The sequence below is a fragment of the Hypomesus nipponensis genome, chromosome 9 (assembly GCF_054491055.1).
Source record: "Hypomesus nipponensis isolate SF chromosome 9, ASM5449105v1, whole genome shotgun sequence".
In the NCBI taxonomy this organism is placed as follows: Eukaryota; Metazoa; Chordata; class Actinopteri; order Osmeriformes; family Osmeridae; genus Hypomesus; species Hypomesus nipponensis.
This window is the reverse complement of record NC_140369.1, coordinates 2,102,818-2,115,224: the sequence shown is the minus strand read 5'-3', so window position 1 is coordinate 2,115,224 and position 12,407 is coordinate 2,102,818. Positions and strand designations below refer to the sequence as shown.

Below are 12,407 nucleotides of genomic sequence, written 5' to 3'. Positions count from 1 at the left end.
TTCGGTTAGGGTTAGGGTCAGCATGTCAAAGGCTTAGGGTCAGCATGTTAAAGGGTAGGTTGCAACTCAACCACACTCCTCAGTGATAATAACACATGTCAATCATGCTACAGACATGTTTGTACAGGTTGATCTTGTTATAGGCATGTTGTTCAGGTTGATCTTGTGTGATAAGCCCCGATATGACCTCATCCATAATACTCGTGATGCATCTCATCATGTGGAATCGATACAGCTCATTACTGTTGTGGTTCCCTGCATACAGAACTATCAGCTTGGAGATGAAACGTCCATGACAGGAAATCATTAGGCAACCCTCACACAGCCAATCAGAGACAGGAAGTTGCTAACAACATCTGCCTCACAGCAGCACACCTTAACCCTCACCCCAAGTCACACACACCAACCCTGACCCTCACAGCAACACACACACTAACCCACTCAGTCACATACACACACACTAACGCTCACACGCACACGCACACACACACTAACCCACTCAGTCACATACACACACACTAACGCTCACACGCACACAAACCCTTTCAGTCAGTCAGTCACACGCACGCACACACACACACACACACACTAATCCTCTCAGTCACACACACACATTAAACCTCTCAGTCACATACACACACACGCACACACACTAACCCGCATACACACACACGCACACACACACACACACGCACACACACACACACACACGCACACTAACTCTCCAGGTGCTTGCCTCACCCACCTGGCTAACAGGACTCTTCTGTCATCTCTGGCTATTTGAGGAAGTGACTTGATTAGGTCACATTGTGTTGTGGTTTTTATAATGAAGTAGAAAATTGAGTTATTTCATCTCTACATACGTCTCTACTCCATACTGATAATTGCTGGACAATCGACAAATTAAATGTAAAACATGTCCCAGTCTTAGTATCGCTGTAATGTATAATTAATTGTCTGTTGCCGTTCCCATTATATTACAAATGAACCCCCTGTCTCTCTCTCTCTCTGTTTTTCAGTTATCATTTTTTCGTTTCTCTCTGTCTCCGTCCATGATCTCTGTCACCGTCTCTCTAACTCCTCTCTTTCTCTGCTCTCGGCTATCGTGTTCTCCAGCTCCTCCGTGTTCTCTCCTTTCAGCGCTTCTCCGAAACTTTTTTTCCTCCAACTTTTTAGTCTCTTTGAGGACAGAGAGACTAGCACGATGAGACCAAAACTGCGTTTCTGTCAGCTATTCCTGTTCCTGTGAACGCTAATGCCAGCATCTAAAGCCCCAGCCACAGCCACTATCTCTGCCGGCAGTTGGTAGGTGTGTGCGTGTGTTTGTGCGTGTGTGTGTGTGCGTGTGTGTGTGTGTGTGTGTGTGTGCGTGCGTGTGTGTGTGTGTGTGTGGTTGGAGGGCATCTGTGCGGTGATGGTGGCTTGTAGATCAGTGGTAAATCTCGCTCTTTCGCAAATAACACGGCGCTACGGTGAAACGTCTTCATTTTAGACAAGTCTGCCATCTCCTGGCCACAGGCTGGAAAAGCAAGTGTGGAAGGACTCCATTTCCCATGATCCTCTGACCGCAGGGCGTAGTTTTCCTCATTACAAAGATGGCGGCTCCCTTAGCACTGCTTTTGATTGTTGCAGTCACAATTAGAGCATTATTGTTTAGATCGAGTATTGCCGACCTAATATCAGAAAGGGTTGAAGTGGTTTCTCCATTAAATGCCTGGAAGAGAGGTAGGTTGTCTGTCACGCAGAAGCGCTTTGTCAGGTAGCGCGGCTTGGTGCCTCCGCACGGGTTGTCAGTCAAGCTAGCCAGTCATGTTGCTAGTTCAGTACAGACGCTAGTCTTATAATTTGGACACCTTGGTTGAATAAAGGTGTCTAGCCGACTACCCATCAGACTTGCATCAAATTAGCTTATAGTAAAAAGTAGTATTATAATACTTACGCGTATCTGGCGATACGACAAGAGCAACTTTAAAGAAGTGACATTCGTTTAAATGTCAATATCGATTATCTTACGTGCAAAGCATCGCTAGTGCTGACGTTTACATTTAGTCATTTAGCAGATGCTCTTATCCAGAGCGACCTACAGTAAGTACAGGGTCATTGTCTGCTTGAAAACTGTCGTGCTAGGTTGAGTCAGCATGTGGACCATACAGACCGGAAGTGGATAATGATGATGATGATGATGATGATGTGCCCTGTAGTTGTGGAGGGTCTTGCTCTGCTGGATCTTGGCGTCTCTCCCTACTCCGGAGATGTGTTCCATGAGGTCAGTGGTCCTTTCCTCCGATGCTGTTTCACTCGGCAGTAGGCTCCTGGTTTTACTGTGCGGGTGTTCTCCTCTCCTCCCCTCCAGACTCCCCTGGTCATCTATCTCTTCCACTTCCTGGTTGACTATGCGGAAGTTGCGTTCATGGTGAGTCTCCAGGCAGGCACGCTACACTGTTTTTTACATCTACGTGTGCTTATTATGCAGACGCTGTTATCCAAAGCAATGAACATATAGTGCTCATAGTAAGTGTAGTGGATAGGCCAACTCAAGGGCCAGATGTGTACAGTTCTAATAGTAATTAGCGGAGCGGTTATGGAGTGGCCTTTAGGTTTCCTGACAACTCTCAACTCTCCTCTGTCCTTCTCCCTCTTCCCTCCCCCTCTCTCTCTCTCTCTGATGTCCTGTGTCTCTCGTCCCTCTCTTTCTCTTTCTTTCTCTCTCTCTCTCTCTCTCTCTCTCTCTCTCTCTCTCTCTCTCTCTCTCTCTCTCATGTCCTGTGTCTCTCGTCCCTCCCTGTCTCCAGATAGCAGATGGAATCACTGCTGTTGCTCTTTACCTGGCTGTGAGGGACTACAACAAGCATGTGGTGAGGAGCTGAGATTACCCGGGGGCTAACTCTGCCCTGTTTAACCCAGGCTAACCCTGCCCTGTTTAACCCAGGCTAACCCTGCCCTGTTTAACCCAGGCTAACCCTGCCCTGTTTGACCCAGGCTAACCCTGCCCTGTTTAACCCAGGCTAACCCTGCCCTGTTTAACCCAGGCTAACCATGCCCTGTTTAACCCAGGCTAACCCTGCCCTGTTTAACCCGGGCTAACCCTGCCCTGTTTAACCCAGGCTAACCCTGCCCTGTTTAACCCAGGCTAACTCCTACACTTAACTCAACCCCAGTCTGATCCTAACCTGTTTAACCCAGTCTAACCCTGGACATGGTCCCAGTATAACAGTATGTGTGGTCCCAGTATAACAGTATGTGTGGTCCCAGTATAACAGTATGTGTGGTCCCAGTATAACAGTATGTGAGGTCCCAGTATAACAGTATGTGAGGTCCCAGTATAACAGTATGTGTGGTCCCAGTATAACAGTATGTGTGGTCCCAGTATAACAGTATGTGTGGTCCCAGTATAACAGTATGTGTGGTCCCAGTATAACAGTATGTGTGGTCCCAGTATAACAGTATGTGTGGTCCTGTGCTGATGTACAGTTCAGGAAGCAGAAGTATGCTCTGGAGACCGACCGCTACCCCCTAGACTGTCTGGAACTGATACGCACCCCCAGACAGATGCAGTACATCCCTCTCAAGGTCGCCATGTTGTGAGTATTAATGTTGTTTTGATGCCGGGACTATCAGGAGTATTACTGAAAATGTTCAGTAATGTTTTACGTCTCTGTCTCCTAGCTACCTGTTGAACCCATTCACCATCCTGTCATGTGTAGCCAAGTCAACCTGTGGGCTCAACAATGCTGTCATCGCCCTCTTTATCCTCTCCACGATCAGAGGTCAGAGCTTCCCTCCTGAGCAGCCAAGCTGAACACACATGATCAACATCTCTCCTTCTGTCTGTCTGTCTGTCTGTCTGTCTGCCTGTCTCTCTGTCTGCCTCTCTGCTTGTCTCTCTGTCTGACTGTCTTGACTGTCTGCCTGTCTGTGTGCTTCCAGGAAGTGCGTTGCTGAGTGGCATCTTCTTGGCTCTGGCCACCTACCAGTCTATCTACCCTCTGACTCTGTTCGCTCCGGCACTGCTGTATCTTCTCCAGGTACACACACACACACACACACACACACACACACACACATACAGGCCAGATGTATGGCATGCAGCCATGTGAGAATGTTTTGGGGGACCTTGCATACGGTTTTATATTTTTGAGTCAGTTGATTTCCCTTACCAATCATATGAGAGGAATGCAGCTATAACTAACGTTACAGCCTAGAGCAGGGCGGGTCCTGCCAACAAAGTGTGTAGATAAAGGACTCTGAATAAATGGCGCTGGGCGTGGATAGAAGAGGGTAGAGACGGCAAGCCTTTTGGCAGTTGGTGCCAGAAACTGAGAGAGCCTGGTGCTTGTTTCTGCACGTTCTTCTCAAGGAAGGTACTATATGGGTGTCCGGTGGCTGAGCAGTTAGGGAATCAGGCTGGTAATCTGAAGGTTGCCAGTTCGTTGTGTCCTTGGGCAAGGCACTTCACTCTACTTGCCTCAGGGGGAATGTCTCCGTACTTACTGTAAGTCGCTCTGGATAAGAGCGTCTGCTAAATGACTATATGCCAGCAGCAGACAGTGTGTGCTCGTCATGTCAGAGAGCCGCTGGCCGGGCACTCACTCTCACCACGACGTTGCCGGGAGCAACTGTTACAGCTGACACACCGCTGTGTCTGCAACCTAAAAATACGTTTTTGCACATTTATTGCGGAACATGACTTGTCATTCGCAATTTCTTAGCCACTGGTCACACTGTGTAGAAAACTAGCAGAAGACAAAAAAGTGTTCCCCCCCCCCACCCTCAGAAAAAGTTCCGGTTCAGGATTTCTTTTCACTTTAACCACTGCACATATATACACACACACACACATATACACACACACTCATATATATATATATATACACACACATATATACACACACACACACACACACACACCGTTCACACTGTGTGTTGTGTGTCTGCAGAGGCTGTACATCCCGGTGAACGTGCATCGAAGCAGCTTCTGGGTGTTCACCATGCAGTACGTGTTCGTGTTCCTGGGGAGCCTGTCGGTCCTCATCTGCCTCTCCTTCTTCCTGCTTGGGTCCTGGGACTTCCTGCCCTCTGTCTACGGCTTCATGTGAGTCACCGGATAGGATTCTCTCTCTCTCTCTCTCTCTCTGTCTCTCTCTCTCTCTCTCTCTCTCTCTCTCTCTGTCTCTCTCTGTCTCTCTCTCTCTCTCTCTCTCTGTCTCTCTCTCTCTCTCTCTCTCTCTCTCTCTCTCTCTCTCTCTCTCTCTCTCTCTCTTCAAGTCCCTTTCTTTATCCTTTGCTCTCTCTCTGCCCTCCCTCCTCTCTTTCTACCTCTTCTTTCTCTCCCTCTTTCTCATTCTCTCTTACTCTCCTTCTCTCTCTCTAAGGATGAATAGATGTAGTCATTCTGGGAGTCGGGGCAGCAGAGTGTTGATCTCCCACTCTGTAATGGAATATGGATGAAAAGGCTATTTATTGTGTGTGTGTGCGTGTGGTTGGCTGTGTGTGTGTTTGTGTGCGTGTGTCCTTCCCCCAGCCTGTCTGTCCCTGACCTGACCCCCAACATCGGACTCTTCTGGTATTTCTTTGCTGAGATGTTTGAACACTTCCGGCTGTTCTTCATCTGCGTCTTCCAGATCAACGTTTTCTTCTACACCATCCCTCTCTCCATCAAACTCAAGTAAGTTACAGTCCTCTGCTCATCTCTCTCTCCCTACACCACCCCTCTGTACACCCCTACACTCACCACTTCCTCTCCCTCTCTCCCTACACCACCCCTCTGTACACCCCTACACTCACCACTTCCTCTCCCTCTCTCCCCCCCTACACCACCCCTCGGTACACCCCTACACTCACCACTTCCTCTCCCTCTCTCTCCCCCTACACCACCCCTCTGTACACCCCTACACTCACCACTTCCTCTCCCTCTCTCCCCCCCTACACCACCCCTCGGTACACTCCTACACTCACCACTTCCTCTCCCTCTCTCCCCCCCTACACCACCCCTCTGTACACCCCTACACTCACCACTTCCTCTTCCTCTCTCCCTACACCACCCCTCTGTACACCCCTACACTCACCACTTCCTCTCCCTCTCTCCCCCCCTACACCACCCCTCGGTACACCCCTACACTCACCACTTCCTCTCCCTCTCTCTCCCCCTACACCACCCCTCTGTACACCCCTACACTCACCACTTCCTCTCCCTCTCTCCCCCCCTACACCACCCCTCGGTACACCCCTACACTCACCACTTCCTCTCCCTCTCTCCCCCCCTACACCACCCCTCTGTACACCCCTACACTCACCACTTCCTCTTCCTCTCTCCCTACACCACCCCTCTGTACACCCCTACACTCACCACTTCCTCTCCCTCTCTCCCCCCCTACACCACCCCTCTGTACACCCCTACACTCACCACTTCCTCTCCCTCTCTCTCTCTCCCTACACCACCCCTCTGTACACCCCTACACTCACCACTTCCTCTCCCTCTCTCCCCCCCTACACCACCCCTCTGTACACCCCTACACTCACCACTTCCTCTCCCTCTCTCCCCCCCTACACCACCCCTCTGTACACCCCTACACTCACCACTTCCTCTCCCTCTCTCCCTCCCTACACCACCCCTCTGTACACCCCTACACTCACCACTTCCTCTCCCTCTCTCCCCCCCTACACCACCCCTCTGTACACCCCTACACTCACCACTTCCTCTCCCTCTCTCCCTCCCAGGGAGCACCCAGTGTTTCTGATCTTCATGCAGATCGCTGTGATCTCCATCTTCAAGTCCTACCCCACCGTGGGAGACATCGCTCTCTACATGGCCTTCCTGCCTGCCTGGACACACCTGTACAGATGTGAGACACACAAGCCCCTCCCACACAAGCCCCTCCCACACAAGCCCCTCCCACACAAGCCCCTCCCACACACACACACACACAAATCTCAGTTTTTTTCTGTGACCTCTTCAATGTGTCACTGCCATCTGACTCTCAGCGGTTGCCACAACACACAAGTCGTTTTTTCTATTGTACGAGGGCATGTACGAGGGCACCAGTGACTCCCATTCAGAATTGTGTTACCTGGAACCTAACCTTCAAACTCCTAACGCTAATTCTATCCCCGGAAAAAAGGCATTTCAAGTTACGGGGCCAGTGAAAGGTCAAGGTTTTCATGTTTCACTATACTCGTGTGGACATTTGGTCCCCACTATGGTGGTGAAACCAGACCACAAACGCTTGTCTTACACACACCACCATTATATCACTCACCACACCTACATCTAACCCTCCCCTGCTGTGTGTGTGCGTGTGTGTGTGTCAGTTCTCAGGAACATCTTCCTGGTATCGTGTGTGCTCCTGGCCTGCTCTGCCCTGTTTCCTGTCCTCTGGCACCTGTGGATCTACGCTGGCAGTGCCAACTCCAACTTTTACTACGCCATCACGCTGCTGTTCAACGTGGCACAGGTACACACACACATACACACTCATGATGTTTGTTGTTGATACTGTAAGTCGCTCTGGATTAGAGCGTCTGCTAAATGACTAAATGTTATTGATGACGATGACGTTGTTGTTGGTGTTGACGATGATGATGTTGACGACGATGACGATGTTGTTGTTGACGATGATGATGATGATGATGTTGCTGTTATTATTGATGAGGATGATGATGATGTTGTTGTTGTTGTTGTTGTTGTTGTTGTGGTCCAGATCCTGCTGGTGTCGGACTACTTCTATGCGTTCCTGAGGAGAGAGTATCACCTGACCCACGGCCTGTACCTGAAGAGGAAGGATGGCACTGAGGCTACACTGGTCCTCAAATAGACACACACACGCATATATACACACCAGAGATACACACACATATACACACACATTCACTGACACCACAGACACACATAAGACAGACAGACACTCACACTACATACACACTGACTCACACACATACACTAAACACATCCACATGCCACTCACACACAGGTACAAGCACTGTAACAGGTACAGGCCCAGAGATGGACTGCTCTGCTGGTTACCATGCCGACTGGAAGACATGGTCACCATGGGAACCACGGACTTGGATCAGCGTTAAACTCCATCTTGGAACAGATGAGGACTATGTTTATTTATTTTCTGCATTTAATTTGTTCTGTTATGTTTTGTTTGCTTTAATGTGCTGCACAGGGGATGAACAGGGGATGCTTTTGATATGTTTGTGTTTATTTTCTACATGATATTAAAAGCCCAGTTGACTTTTGAAAGAGGTATGTTTTATTCTATATATGGATTGAACATGAATGCTGATGAATGACAGTCATAGTGATGTCTCTATGTATACAGTCATTGGCAGGGTTTCCCAGATTCGTTAAGAAGCTCTTACATTTACATTTATGCATTTAGCAGACACTTTTATCCAAAGCAACTTCCAAGAGAGAGCTTTACAAAAGAGCATAGGTCACTGATCTAAACTCTTAACGCGAAGAGCTTCTTAGGAGCGTTCTAAGAACGCTCTAGCATGCTCTTAAAATGCTCCTAAGAAGCTCTTAGCGTTAAGAGCTTCTTAAAATATCTGGGAAACCCGGCCATTGTGATTCAGGGTGAAGCTTGATGTCCCACATAACCAGCAGGCTTCCAGGTGTGACCTCCCCTGTTGTGTGTGTGTGTGTGTGTGTGTGTGTGTGTGTGTATGGGGGGGTGAAAATAAATTAAAATAAATTCTCGAAATATTATAAATATTATTTAAACCTTTCAAAAACTAAATCTAAGGTCTCCCTCTTTCCGTCTCTCACTCACTCTCATGTCACAAGCTGCACGTGTCACAATAGAGGAATTACTATATTTAGAAACAACGTGACCTGAGGATTCTCATCAAGTATTTTGAAAGAATTTGTGTCGGGGAAAAAAGTAACAAAAAAAACGCCTTTCAAAACATTATGAAAGGTTGAAAAAAAAAAAGTTTTCATGCAAAGCTTTACCAAAAAGGGTGGCATCATTGATGACAACTTCATTTTTTTCAACCTTTCGAAACATTTGGGGAAACTTCTCTTTCCACACACCACAACATTAAAAAGTTTTGTTTTTCTAGTTTATTTTAGTTTTTGTTGTATTTTCGCAAAAACAAATCACTCAAAAAGTTTGCATCATTGATAAATACTTCATTACGACTCTACTGCACTCTAGAGTACTCTGCTTTATTCTACTCTGTTCTACACTAATCTGTTCTCTCTCCTTTCACTGTGTAAAAAAAAGTTTTGAAAGGTTTAAAAAGAGTATGTTGTGGATGAGAGTCAGCTGTGAAAAGTGATATTCCTGATCAACCATGGCCACATACGAGGGACATGTTCATAACTGTCAGTGTTAAAAAAGGATTCCTGGCGAATGCGCTGCGTGTCTATAGTGTCTTTTTGTATTCATGTATTAATATGATGTGAGGTCCAACAGGTAATATAAGTATATGTCAGAGCCGACTTCTTTACTTTAACTTAAGTGAAAAAGTGTAATCAGTACTTCAACTTTTACCATCTTTTTAGCATTAGTACCTGTTTGAGAATTTTGATTGTGGTGGAGAATTTCCTTTTTTCAATCCCTACCACTCAAGACATGTAGGCCTATTCTGTATGGCATTCATATTGTACTGTATTATTCCAGTTTGTCAAATACATTCTGATTAAAGCCCAGCCAGTGACCTTAGCTAACTTTAGCTCGCTAGCTAGCTGTCTATCCTAAACAGCTGCTTTGGCAGTAAGACAGGTCAGCATGTCCTAATCTAAAGACCTGCTTTTGCAGTAAGACGGGTTAGTAGGCTACACCCTAAACTGCTGTGATTCTACATGCCGACCACAGTAGGGCCTGCTTTGTAAGAAGAGATACGCGCACACACCGCACACTCTAAGAGAGTGAGAGAGAGAAAGGTAAAGTGAGAGAGAGAGAGGTAAAGTGAGAGAGAGAGAGGTAAAGTGAGAGAGAGAGAGGTAAAGGACGACAGAGAGAGAGAGGAAGAGATGGACAGATAAATACCAACTGTTGAGTCACACTATCTCACTGAATCAAGCCAGTGAGCCGGTCTGTCGAGTTTGACATCATCGCTATTTCAGTCTAGGCAACATGGCCGACGTTATGTAATCTTATTTGTACAGCTACTTAGTCCCCATGGCAACCAGGCTTCCCAGTCCGGACAGGTCTGGGCCAGTTGTGAGCCAGTGACGCACTCTTCTGTTTGAACTCTCTCTCTCTCTCTTTGTCTGAATCTTTGTGCATACTACAAAGGGCAAGACAGGAATGCTTTGTGTACTTATAACTCTTCAGAAGCTTTTATGGGCTTGTAACGCAGGAAGCCTCACATTAACAACAATCATTTCTCAACTTGAGTGCACACCCTGCCGCTGAGCACTGAAGCCGGAACACACTGACTCCCCTTTTGACAGGGTTCGGATACTCACATGCATGACTGACGTGTGTTTGACTGAACGCTGCTGCAACACCCCTCAATTCAATTTTCAATTCAAGTTTATTTTCATATGTACAGGATACACAAGTATACAATTACAATGAAAAGCTTTGTGTTGCTGAGCAACCTACAACACTGCAGTTTTTAAATAATCAAACAGAAAGTAACAGACAATAATAATAATAAAAGATAAAAGATAAGACAATAATAATAAAAACAATATTATACACAATACTCACTGACCAATGTAATGAAACAGTGGCAAGGTGGTTATAATAAATGCAAATGTGCAGAGTCTATGCTGGGCAGTGCAGTACTCAGACTGTAAAGTCATGATGTGCAGGAAGGAGGTGGGGGGGGGGGGGTAATAGGGGTCAGTTTCAGAAGGGGAAGTGGTGGGAGGGTTATCTGTTCAGGAGCCTGATAGCTTGGAGATAGAAGCTGTCTCGTAGTCGATTAGTTTGGGAACTAATGCTGCGGTACCGCTTGCCAGATGGTAGCACTGTGAACAGTTTGTGGTTGGGTTGGTTGGGGTGGTTGGGGTTGCCGATGATCTTCCTGGCCTTTGACAGGCTCCGCCTGGTGTAGATGTATTATAGGGAAGGAAGTTCACCTCCTGTGATACGCTGTGCTGACCGCACCACCCTATGAAGAGCTTTGTGGTTCAGCTCAGTGCAGTTTCCAAACCAGGCAGTGATGCAACCAGTCAGGACGCAGCTATGGTGCAGCTGTAGAAGGACTTCAGGATGGGGGGACGCATGCCGAACTTCCTCAATCGCCTGAGGTGTTTAAGTCGCCCTCAACACTCAGCGGATGAATGCAAAGTTTTACTGCAATGTAGGCACCAATAAGTAAGAACGATCATTAGTGTTCTGGGACAAAGGCAGCCCTGAAGCAGCTATGAACAAAACAGACATTATGTGAAGGAGCAACATCACAGTGACATGGCATAATATGAACTCTTATTTATTCAGACTTCTGTACCTTGTTACATAAGCATGATGTTTGAAACTTGTTTGTGCACTCTGGAAATTGCCGCCTCCCTCTTCATGCCGCCATAGGCAGCTGCCTGTGTCGCCTGTAGAAAGGGCCGTCAGTAGCAGGTCCAGGCCTATAATACAGTCTATGTACAGCAGATCTATATTTAGCAGGTTTATATGCAGCAAACTTTATAAACAGCAGGTGTATTAGCAACATGATGGGAGTCAGATGGCTGAGCGGTTAGGGAACCGGGCTAATAATCTGAAGGTTGCCAGATCGATTCCCGGCAGTGCAAAAATGACATTGTGTCCTAGGTCCACTTCACCCTACTTGCCTCGGGGGGAATGTCCCTGTACTTACTGTAAGTCGCCTTGGATAAGAGCGTCTGCTAAATGTAACATGTGTTCTGTATAAGAGTGTTGCTTGTCAGCAGAACATCTGCCACATTTCCCTGTCCTGGGCTGCGTACATGTGTGCTCTGACTAGCGGCTGCGACGATCATCTCTATAACTTCAACCAGCTGGGCCTTCTTAAACGCTAGCTCTTCAATGGCGCGGGTCGGTGGTATGAACAGCCCAGTGGCAATTTTAGACCATTTTTAGGGATGCTCAAGCAAGACTGATTCTCATCTCATTACCCCTAAAAATAATAATTATAAATAAAACTAATTACAAATTATTGTTTATTATCATTTGATGCCGGTAGGGACATCCTTAGTTTTTTCATTCATTCAATATTTTGCATAATTATAAATAAATTTATTAATTGTTATACAGTGAAATTAGGGATTTATTAGCAAGGGGGTTTAACACTTTTGCAAGGCACTGTATTCATGTCACATTCTCATTGGGGGCTGAGCACCCCTAAAGGTCTGAACCTAGAATCGCCCCTGGTAAAGCCTACTGAGTTAGACCCACATTTAACTCGGTGATACAAGCAGCAAGTTTACATACAGAAGGGTTTACGGATGGTTCTGCTGAGTCACGGCGGGGTGA

The 12,407-nt window shown here is 46.9% G+C and overlaps 1 protein-coding gene across 1 annotated transcript; it reads left to right on the top strand.

The window, feature by feature from the left end:
* Nucleotides 1–1,573: 1,573 nt before the first annotated feature.
* pigu (phosphatidylinositol glycan anchor biosynthesis, class U) lies at nucleotides 1,574–8,245 on the top strand. The gene is made up of 12 exons (XM_084705186.1): nucleotides 1,574–1,725; nucleotides 2,202–2,266; nucleotides 2,354–2,413; nucleotides 2,793–2,855; nucleotides 3,472–3,581; nucleotides 3,667–3,767; nucleotides 3,928–4,025; nucleotides 4,938–5,092; nucleotides 5,522–5,665; nucleotides 6,718–6,842; nucleotides 7,309–7,451; nucleotides 7,698–8,245. Exons 1-12 carry the CDS (start codon nucleotides 1,596–1,598, stop codon nucleotides 7,809–7,811), a joined length of 1,308 nt encoding a protein of 435 aa, XP_084561312.1. The 5' UTR covers nucleotides 1,574–1,595; the 3' UTR covers nucleotides 7,812–8,245.
* Nucleotides 8,246–12,407: the final 4,162 nt, after the last annotated feature.

Excerpts from the sequence above, each read along its gene's own strand:
- pigu (XM_084705186.1), top strand. The coding sequence starts at position 1,596 with ATGGCGGCTCCCTTAGCACTGCTTTTGATTGTTGCAGTCACAATTAGA. Across the intron at positions 2,267-2,353 it reads CCGGAGATGTGTTCCATGAG|ACTCCCCTGGTCATCTATCT; the intron begins GTCAGTGGTCCT and ends CCTCCCCTCCAG. Across the intron at positions 5,093-5,521 it reads CCCTCTGTCTACGGCTTCAT|CCTGTCTGTCCCTGACCTGA; the intron begins GTGAGTCACCGG and ends TCCTTCCCCCAG.